The 10606-nt window shown below is 46.7% G+C and overlaps 2 protein-coding genes across 2 annotated transcripts; one reads left to right on the top strand and one right to left on the bottom strand.

Moving 5' to 3' along the window:
• Nucleotides 1-1523: 1523 nt before the first annotated feature.
• On the bottom strand, nucleotides 1524-2531 carry N7518_000147 (uncharacterized protein; the record flags this gene model as incomplete). Its single annotated transcript, XM_057181075.1, has 1 exon — nucleotides 1524-2531. The coding sequence occupies one exon, from the start codon at nucleotides 2529-2531 to the stop codon at nucleotides 1524-1526; it is 1008 nt and encodes a 335-aa protein (XP_057046425.1).
• A 5016-nt stretch (nucleotides 2532-7547) lies between these two features.
• N7518_000146 (uncharacterized protein) lies at nucleotides 7548-8182 on the top strand (the record flags this gene model as incomplete). Its single annotated transcript, XM_057181074.1, has 2 exons — nucleotides 7548-7917; nucleotides 8121-8182. 2 exons carry the CDS (start codon nucleotides 7548-7550, stop codon nucleotides 8180-8182), a joined length of 432 nt encoding a protein of 143 aa, XP_057046424.1.
• Between the last annotated feature and the right edge of the window lie 2424 nt (nucleotides 8183-10606).

Raw genomic sequence — 10606 nt, 5'->3', positions numbered from 1 at the left:
TGACCAACGGATTCAATAGTATGGTTCTAGAGGCTCAGGAGCTTGGCAGCTTAATAGCGGGCTTTTACAGTATGAGCCCCGGTTCCCAAAAGGACCCAGACTTGCAGCGTCACTTTCCCAAAGGGGGAGTGGGAATTTGGTGCGAATGCGTATGAAGATGGAAAAGAGCCGTTCTTCCCTCGCCATTGAGCAGATACATGATATGCCTGGCGTTGCATCTTCTCATTATGGATCTTTTCATGCTGACTTGCAGGCACCCGCTCTAAACTATCAGACGGGCCCAGCTTTCCCCAGTCTTGGGAATAGTGCTGGTCCCCCAGTAAAACGCTTGGGTGAAGTACCGAAGACGCCTCCAATGGGACGAACGCACGGTATCTGGGTCCTTTATCGATTTAGTTTTCAGACAGTAGAAGGGCCCCTCCCCATGCTCCTCAGCCTACCAGCTCCGTTGTAGAACCCCAAACACGAGGCTGGCGGATCCCCAGGCATTTTGTCGCCGATAACATGCCCTGTCTGGATGGTATCCAGAATATTGGGAATATTGCTTAGCTGTCTGTGCTTTGCGATGGGATGACGATTGGTCCCTTTGGATTGACAGTATCCTTTCGCCCTTTGTCTCCGAGGCTTCATGGTTCCAGTCACTGCGCTTAGAATTATGGTCGTAGAGGTTGAAATGACATGAATCTTCATACATAACACCCGTAATCATTTTAGTATCGAAGTGACGGTGCATTCTTCATGACAAGAAAGGCCGTTCAAAACGAATATCAACGGCCTCAAGGCGCCCTGCAAGCGCAATCTCCATTTCTCAATTATTGCTTTCTGGGGGTGTGCATTTGATCTGGTAGATTTCTTTCCAGCGTCAAGCATTCCATGAGTCTATCATTAGAGAGAATACAGTATAAGCATCCGACAAGTTGAAACGAGGGGCCGTGCAAGGAATTCACTTAGCTTGCTTTTTCTTGTTTTTCTTTTTCTAATTCTTCATTTGGGTGACTTTTAGTCTCGATGCAAATTGAAAATCCTATGTTGAAGCCACGACGCCAGCTCCATTGTAGCGGTGTTTACGCCTTCCTAGCACCTTGAAAGCACGTGCTCCTGGAATATGGAATAACTGGAAATGCTGTTAGATGACTGCGCTATTGTATGGCCAAACTATACGCAATGGCTTTTGGCGAGGCAGACAAGTTCCATAGGCTCGACCTTACCGATGGCCGCGGATCTGGGGAATGGACTACTGTAGCGCGGAGGCTAATCTGGTTGGAATACTTATTTGGAACTGTGGACTTGGACCACCAACATTCAACGAGGTTGTTGAATTCACAGTCCTCAGTTTATTTACGTTGTGGTTTGTGGTGCAAGAGAAACTGAGGGAATGGTCTAAGTATCGATTAGAGTGGCATTTCCTACGTGGTATCCGCCAAAGATCGCCGCTGTTTTTTGAGTGTCGTGCTCCAGTACACCTGTAGAGACCCTTTGCTCCTTCCGGGGAATTTCCGTGAAAACCGTCTCGCCACCTCTGGCTAAGCAAGATTCTGTTCTTCCCTGAGCTTCACTAATAGAGCTGTTTCTTCCACGGAATATGATAAACCTTTTCTCGTACAAGGGGTGTGTTGCGCATCAACTAGTTCGGTAATTGGGCTTGGCTGGTCACAGTCGTATGTGATGTCTGAATCTTGGTTTGCGGTGCATCTTGATACAGTGGCATCTGTGCTTAAAGGCGTAGAAATACAATGAGATAAAGTACCCTCAAACAACCAGGACAGGAACTCTAGCCGGTCTTCGACGGGAAGGGCCGAGAATTGAGCACGAACGGTAGTAAACGAAACGCTGCTGCGACGAGGGGGGCCTTTATTAGACTGGCCGGCACCCCTTTTTGAATATCTCTTCCTAGCACTCGAACGCTTATTTATTTTGGACTGGTGACCGGGAAGCGCCGTTCCCTTTGCATTTTGTTGTCTGGATTGAAGAGGCGGACCTTGGTTCGAAGAGTGGGAGCACTCCAAGAGACATCTGTCTGGACATGTTGCGATGCCGGCGATATTTTCCGTTGATTGCATCTGCTCACCACCTGGAAAGGCATGATCGTCCAGGATTGCGGGATCGATTGTTTCGGTGTTTGGAAGCTCTCCAGTCTGGGTAGGGTTTCTAGATTCGACAGCTTGCGGGTGCTGACCAGTAATAACGGCAGGCTTTAAGTCGCACGATCCGAGACCGGGCGATCGATGCTTAGCATCCAGGCAAACATTATCGGGCATTGTGACAGAATCAACATCTTCGGTGCCTTGTATGCCTTGCAAGTGCAAAATGTTGTCAGAGTCGAAGGTCTCACCGTGAGGACTGGAGGTAGTGCGGCCCAAATCCTCTGGGTCGTGTCGAGTTGTTTGAGCGTCCGTATGTAGACCGCTATCCAAGCAAACCTCTAACGGGGGGCGGGCAGGAAGGGGATGCTGGCCAGGTCTGTAAGAATGACCTTTCTGACTCTTTAGGACGGGGCCAACAGGATTAGAGAAAGGCGGGCTGGCGGTCATCGAGATAGGGCTTGGGTAGCGGTAAATATCGAGAGTCTCGTAGAGGCTGGTCTTTGTCCTGGAAAGGATTCTATGGCCGAAAGGATTCCAGATGAAAACTTGCGTTTGACATTATGTGGAAGAGACGGCTGAAGCTTTCGGGATATGGTGGTTGTGGGATTTCCTAAAACAGGGAAACTGGCAGAGAACACGGAACTGGGAATGAGGGATAGGATAGGGGATAGGAGATAGGGTGGGAGAGGGGAGAGGAGAATTTGAAGGGGATCTGAATTCTGGTTTTGCCATTTGGGTGGATTTGTAGTCTCTTTTATAGACGACGGTCGCCCATAAGGCGGAATCCGCCTTCTACCCAGCGCAAAAAATCTCGGCCAGCTCCTACAATCCAGGCCACTGCATCTAAGACGCGAGACCACACCAGTTTCACAACCATAGGCTGTAGTTCGCCGGCAACAATTTCCGCTACCCTCGCTGATGACCTTTGCGATATATGCCCATACTAGTCGTCAGCCCGTTCTCCATTCGGTAGGTGACGGTACGATCGTGGTATGGTTCTCGCGCAGTCCAGCATTGGCCGCATGATATAGCATCGACCGGGGTCAGGCGAGTGTGCGGTATTTTCGCTATTGGCTCGCATTACCGTGGTATGCTTTCGAGATCCATCGATTGGGTGCGAAGAGACCGGAGAGGCCGACGATAACGATAGATGCGAGATCGAGGCATTTGCGAACAAGCGGCCGAGAGGAGATCTGCGACGCCAAGGGCTGTGTAATGTAACCTCAGATAGGGGCTGGGATGGGGCGGAAGCGGAGCATGCAGCATCGAGGAGGGCAATTGGGGAGACCTCGTAACAAGCGAGGTCAGTGGAATACCAGATACTCAACGGGAAGGCTTCACCAGCAGAAAGGGACCTAGATGGCTCTGTAGACTCCTGTGGAGAATGGAGTATTGACACATTCCGTGGATAGTTGGTTTACCCAGTGTTCCTGCTCCTGGGCGACTGGGTTGCATTGCAGCCCACGCTGGTCAGAAAGACCACGGCGTCGGATCGAGCGGCATCTCTGGTAAATGAAAGGGGCAGTGCGTCGGGCTGAACGCCAGTGAACAGGCGACGGTGGGGGCGAGAAAGAAAGGGGGAAAATAGGGGCAGTAGGAGGGAAAGAGAAGAGAAAGTGCGTCGACAAGAGGAGGAGAGGGCGAGCGGTCTTTTATAGATGGACGGCAGGTGGGCAGAAACAGTAAAAGCGGCCAGGGACGGCACTAAACCCGAACGGGGGCTGGAGGGAGGGCGCCACACCGGAAGGGGCAGGGGGACGGCGGAGGTGGGCAGGCGGTCGGGGGCGGCAGGACGGCGGTGCAATGGGAGCCGTTTCTGGCGGTCCGCTCACCGTGTCAACTAACTAACTAATACTATAGGTATTAGTAATAGTAAAAGCTTAAAGTATAAAGAGGAGAAACTAAGGAATCTACTAACGTATTTCACCACCGAGCCGGCCACCCACCAAAATGTATTGATTTCAAATGTGAATTTCTCAACTAAAACTCCATTAAATTAATTCAACTAACTGACTGGTCTATCTGGACATGTTTCTCTTCTATAGCCTGGCAACCTGTATATTCCGCAACCCCGGGGGGCCGCGTACGTGGCCGAATAGCTGATTCTCCAGGTATACCGGGGCCGGGGGGAGGTGCTTCAGTTGCTTCCTGTTGCTATATAATTAATGCAGAGGCTTCTTAAACTGAAAGGCCTTCTTCAGCAGGTATAAGCCTTCGGGATCGAGTACGCTTTTGCTTCTGCTTCTCGTTGGCGGCGCGTAATTCCTTATTTTCTTTGGCAAGTAAGATAGCACCTTGCATTGTAAGACGGAAGCCTTTCACAAGCTGGTTTAATGCACGATCTGACGGGCTAGGCGGGCTTCGAGATCTTATACGAAGTAAAGCTTTGATTAATAAAGCCTGACGACGTAGTTCTTTCTCCGTAAAGGGGGTTTTTGGAGTAAAACTCCGGCTTAATTCACTACCCCGGCTCGGAGGGGGGGTAGGCGTTCGAATTTGGATATTTAGCTTTGAAAGTACCCGATTGGGTGAAAAAGGTACTAAACCGGCTGCTAAGAAGCTATTTTTAATTATCTCCGATTTAAAAGCTTTAATTTATACGAGGGGGTATGCTTCGAGGAAGTCAAGTTTATCAATATGATTAATCCTATTCTGTATCTTGATTTCAACCATTCGACTATATACACGTTTTAATACCGCAAAACAACCAATATCCAGAGGTTGTAAAAGATAAGATAAATGTACTAGTATATAAATTGGTATAATACGATTTTACTCGCAAATTTCGTTAAACTTTAGCGTTAAATGATTTCTATAGCTGTCGAGTATTAAAAGCCGATATACTCCTTTTGTATATAAAGAAGTACTAGGAATAAAGAGCTTCTTAAGCTAACGAAGTCCAATTTCATCAGAGGTCCAGCTATTAGGGCTAACTTTAAAGCGCCAATCTTCCGGAAGGCCGTCGAACTAAGATTTAACGAAGACTTTACCTTTAAAAATTATAGATAGAGGAAGTGCCTACCCCGCCGCGTTCGTATATTCGACTACTGTTACCTATTCACGATTTCTAGGTTGTAAAACCGGCCTCTGACTATAGTATTCACTCCTTATAATAACCCTTATAGTTACAGTTAACCCTATGGTAAAACCGGTCTTATCAAAGTTATAAACGTTATTAGGATCGATCCTAAATTGAAGGATAGTTCTTTAAACTAAATTGAACCACTCTTAAATGATTTTAGGGTCTTCACATTTCGCACACTCGTAGTTATACCGTTTTGAGAATCGGGAGGAGAGGAGAGGATATCGTTTTATAAATTTCGTAACCCAATTTTGGCCGACCGAAAGAACTGGGGTAGTTCCACGCTTTTTGGAGGAGAAGGTCCGCCATTTCTCGTACCATAGAGGGCCGGGGGGCTGCTCCACATAGATCCATAGAGAGAATCCATTTTTCAAGAGATTCCTCTTCAATTTCAGTCAATTTAGATGAATTGGCGCAAGAATTCGCGCATTGCTGATGGCCACGTAGTCGATCTTGAAGTGTTGAACGAGGTATATTGAAACGGCGCGCCACTTCGCGTATTGAAGAGATTTCTTGGTTTTGAAAAGCTTGAATAGCTAGTATGATTCTACCCTCTTGCTCAACTAAATTTCTAGAGGATTGGGTGCGAATTGGTGGCATGGTGGGTGGTTGAAGAAGTAGGGGGTAAATTAATTGACGCGTTTTAGGTGGGGTGGCCGGCTCGGTGGTGTGGCCGGCTCGGTGGTGTGGCCGGCTCGGTGGTGAAATACGTTACTCGGCATGAACCATCCGGTTGCTTTATTCTGATTCTGAAACATTGCGGGAATGGGAAACGGAACGGCTTAAATATGAATGCCTAGATGAGCTATCTACTTCAGTAATTAGAGGTTCATATACAGAGCAATTTCCGCTTTATATTTCAACTTCCCAAAAAGATTTCTCCCATCCAATATTGACTTGGTACATACTACTCGTAAGTGATTGACCTTACGAGTTTGGTGAACCTCGTTGCCAAGATATTGAGGTCAAGTAGAAATTCAGGGGCATGCGAGATGCCAGTATTTTTGACAGGAGTATTATAAGTAATTTACAGAAAATACAGTCACGTGATAATATCTTTTCCAGTACGATTCAATACTTGAAGCTGAGACAGTTTCTGAGGTATCTGCATGCTTATTAAGCCCAAAGAAGGGTTGAATAAACTCAGTATGAGGTTGCTTGAAAAAAAAAACAGCACACTCTCACAATATGCTATGAACCTAATATTGGTCCTTTCGTATACTGGTGCGTACCGCATTACCTTGGAATTAATATGCGCAAGCATTGTGCAAATGTTATGAGTTAGAGTGGAGCTAAAAAGGTACGGGTATTGATGAGCGCACTACTATATTTTACTAGCGCATATACACAGGATTTCAGGCTGCGCGGCATAGCCTTTCCTTTTCGCACTCCTTGCCGCATTTTGCTCACCGAGCAAAATTGAGAATCTCTCGGCAGGATATGCATACATGTAGTCACGTTCGGGCCGGCCCCCTGGTCCCTTGGCCCCGGCCCACCTGGACTCATGAACTGATCATTTTATCAATCTCTTGGTAAATATTGAGTCGGCCTGGAGGTCATTGGCCACGGAGCACCTTTGACGCCGGGGGTTCTCTCCGTACGTACCTTTGTGATAAGGCTCCTGTCCTTCATTTGAATTCGACTGTTGCTCGTCATTGGAAAAAGTTTTAAAACTGTCTTTCTTAATTAGTGATTGTACCATCCTATGACCCTCCAGGATGAGAACTGTTTCCCAGAGTAACTCTAGCAATCCTCAAATCAACCACTTTAGACGATTTGACTGAATATGTCCTTCCTATAGTCGTATACATTCAGAACGGCGGCATCTCCCACCGGTCAAAGTTTATTCATGTTGGATATTTGACCAGCGAATATACATTTATTGTATGCCTGTCTCGGAAATTCTCACAGGATCCACCACGAAAGCCACAAAGGCAGCAACGATCCATTGAACACCCTGTCCCCGAAAGACCCTGGCATGTCTCAGATCCTTCCAATCCTCTGGCCTCGTGATACCGGGCGAAACCTTTCATAGATGGATGTCGCCCCTCCGTCCTGGGACGATAGCTGCATGAATCCTTGATTAGACTGAAAAATGGGCACACTTGCAAACAGTATTTACGTAATATGATTGCTTAACTATCATTGACTGTATAGTCATTTTCAGGGAGGGCAGTTGACCGACCTAGTCACATCCAAGTGCTATAAAGAAGGCATATATTTCCATCTCTATCATAGTCTCATACTTCCTTTCAATCAATCATAAGGTAATTTCAAGGGCCACCTATGCCTCAAGATTTCAAGGTACACCTGTGGACCAGTAATAGAGATGACTAAGACACATACTTGTTACAGGAACCTTCAAGTGCCCCTCAATCGATATGAAACTCACTTTCGCCTCCATTGTGCACTTCCTCTGCCTTTTTCTCGCCATGGTTGAAGCCCTCACCCGCTACGAGGCCACGCCTCCAAGTGACGCTATCGTCCTCATCGACAGACAGTCCCTCAACGACATGGCCAAAGATCACCCTTACGGCTCTCTATTCCCCGAAAATGGGGGGTACTACTTGAAGGACAAGGATGACGGAGTTGTTGGTATCGCCAGCGATGAGCTTTGCACGGAGCTGGACGCTGCCTTTGCTAGCGCCGAAGCCAAATATGCCCAGGAAGAGGCTGCTGAATCCCTGGCTCCAACTTCCAGTGCAATGGATGCTGCGAAGAGGGGCACCGAGCTCGCTTGCTATCCCAACTGTTTGCACAATTTCTGCAGCCACCCTCGTTGTTTCAATCTAGCTACTTGTCTCACTTACACAAACTGTCATGTGTGCGGTTCGAGAAAGTATTGTATATAAGTTTGGAGGCTTTAAGGGGCTTTATAAGGCATTGAACGGCTCTGAGAGTGGCGAAAATATGTGGATAATCTGTGCGGATTCTACTTTGGCTTTGTGATCTAGATGTGTCCGATTATGCTATTTATGTATATCTTTATCAGTCAGGAAAAGGCGAAATTTGGTAAGGCTGAGTTGAAGACCTTGGGTCTCTCTTGCTTCTGTTAGGAGTACACTTACGAATTTGAACTGACCGATTGCCACAACAGAAAGTGTAACATCCAGTTTAACTACATTGCTACATGTCAAACTCTTCGTTTATTATCGTAACTGAAATTGGTATTATTAGCTTGTAACAAGTTAATCTTCTCCACCGTATCAGGCCAATTGGGGTATTCTGGTCATGCTCGTTAGTGCATCGGGGTTATCCGCACCAAGCCTTTTCTTGCCAGTCTCTCACCTAGAGGGGTAAATCAAATGGGGGCTGACTGGATTTAGGGCTTGTTTGTTAACTATAGGGGAAAAAGTGGGGCGGGGGCTCACTGGATTTAGATTTCCAACCCACATTGGATGTAGAAAAATAGGGTCGTAGAAATTCCTAGATTTTACTAAGTATAAATTGCAATCCAGAGTTCTATACAATTCCTGATTGGCTACTAGATCGCTGTAGTTGACAATCTATGTCAACTACAGCTAGCAGGTGGCCAATCAGGATGTGTCCAGAACTCCCCGATACTATCGATAAAGACCTAAAAGAAAGCTTAACAAAATATTTTATTCCTCGTTAGAATGGATCTCCTAGTAGCCTTAAAGATTATTGTTGCAAGTCAGCCTAGTGAGTGAGGGCTTTGTCCTAGAATTCTGGTCTAGATGGAAATTAACCCTAACCAGATCTGGCGACCCAGAGTCTGGGTCGCCAGATCTGGTTAGGGCTGATAGGACCAGTAGTAAGTCCTACCAAGGATAGAGCGAGAAGTCAGAGCGGCAGTATGTTGTCCAGGTAGCCATATTGGTGCGTTCGCTCCCACTTATTGATTCCGAATTCCAGATCAATACTGTCCTGTTTATGTTTTGTTGCATAGAGCAAAGCAAGTTGGGATATCATAATCGCGGATGGGAGAAAAGCGAGAGCTGAAAAGGGACTTGTGGGTACGGCAGCGGAAGAGAGAGGAGAGCGAAATGAAAGTCTTGTCGATGGAAAGATGCGGGATCAGCTTTTGAAATGTGATGAATGTGCAGCTCAGGGCATGCATGCCCCAGCGCCAGAGGCGCGTCGCACGGGCCCTTCTTGTTCTGCCCTTCCTCCCCGTCCCAGATGTTGAATGCTGCCATCGGTTTTTAACTCTCACTTCTCGGTCCTCCTACTTTTATGGGCTTGCCTGACTACTTAGCCATGGATTGCAATCGCCTATTTCAATGCCAGGGCGATAATCTCGCCTATATTGAGCACTTAGAATTACGCATCATCGAGCTTGAGAGTGCCTACTCGTCCCGTTATCCCGAGTCCCTAGGAAGTCAGCAGCAGATAAGTGGACAGCGCAGACCTTGCGAGGTCTGCCGGAACCTCAATCTTTACCAAGATATCGGTTCTTCTCAACGACCGACCTCTGAAAGTCGTTATGACAATCAATCAAATCAAAACAACAGATCTCCGGAGAGTACATTCGCCGTCATCCCATACAACCCATCAGTGACAACGGCATCCCCAGTGATACCAGACTCTTTCACGCCGACCAAACCTATGCAAAAGAAACGGAATCGTTTATCCTTATTTACATCCTCAGTTGGTAATCTACCTGAATCTTCCCATTGGAAAAATTGGGCCTCTATCAGTGAGATTCAACGAAAGAACATTGTTTTCAGCTTGATATCTGGATTAGCCTTCCCAAATGATGATAACCCGATCACGTCCAAGCAGCCTACCCCTATATCCATCCTGCTAGAATACGGCACATCCATGGAACCGGCGGAAATGAAGCATACCTCGGCGGAATCAGTAGCAAAACGTCCGTTTGCTTGCTTCCAGGAGCTTATCTTCTGTTCACTATGTGCGGTCGCCTTAGAAGTCACTCCAAAAGAGAATGTGTTTCAAGCTATGCAGTCGGTTTTCTACTGTGATGCCAAATCAAAGTCTCTCAGAGGACGGATTCGTGGTGCAAAATGGGCAAGCAAACCGGGCCATTTATCTTTTATCATATACTAACTGGGGCTCTCGTAGCTGGGACATCATCTATATTGGTATGAAACATATTTCAAGTTTTCTTGGATATGCTAACTTCTGGTGTCGGCAGCTAGTAATCAAGTCAACTTTTATAACGAGTTCAACGACTATTCGATTAAACCCGATGAGTTGATAAAGGGGCTGAAGCCAGAGTTCTACCCAAAGGACCCACTAGAGATATCAGTACCCCTCGCAATTCCTTCCATCATACGAAGGATATACAAAGATCTAGTGCCGTATGTCACCCACCTAAAGCGCCTTATACATTTTGTTTAACGTTTCTTATTATAGGCTTGAAAAGATTTGCAAATGCCTAGGATATGAGCTTTGTGATTATAACAAACTTGACCTTTCTGGTCTTGAAGAACTTCTTGCCGAGAAACCAACATCG

The sequence above is a fragment of the Penicillium psychrosexuale genome (genome assembly GCF_028828465.1).
Source record: "Penicillium psychrosexuale strain IBT 29551 chromosome Unknown utg000001l, whole genome shotgun sequence".
Lineage (NCBI taxonomy): Eukaryota > Fungi > Ascomycota > Eurotiomycetes > Eurotiales > Aspergillaceae > Penicillium > Penicillium psychrosexuale.
Note: the sequence above shows the minus strand (reverse complement) of the source record. Positions and strands in the feature narration are given on the sequence as shown.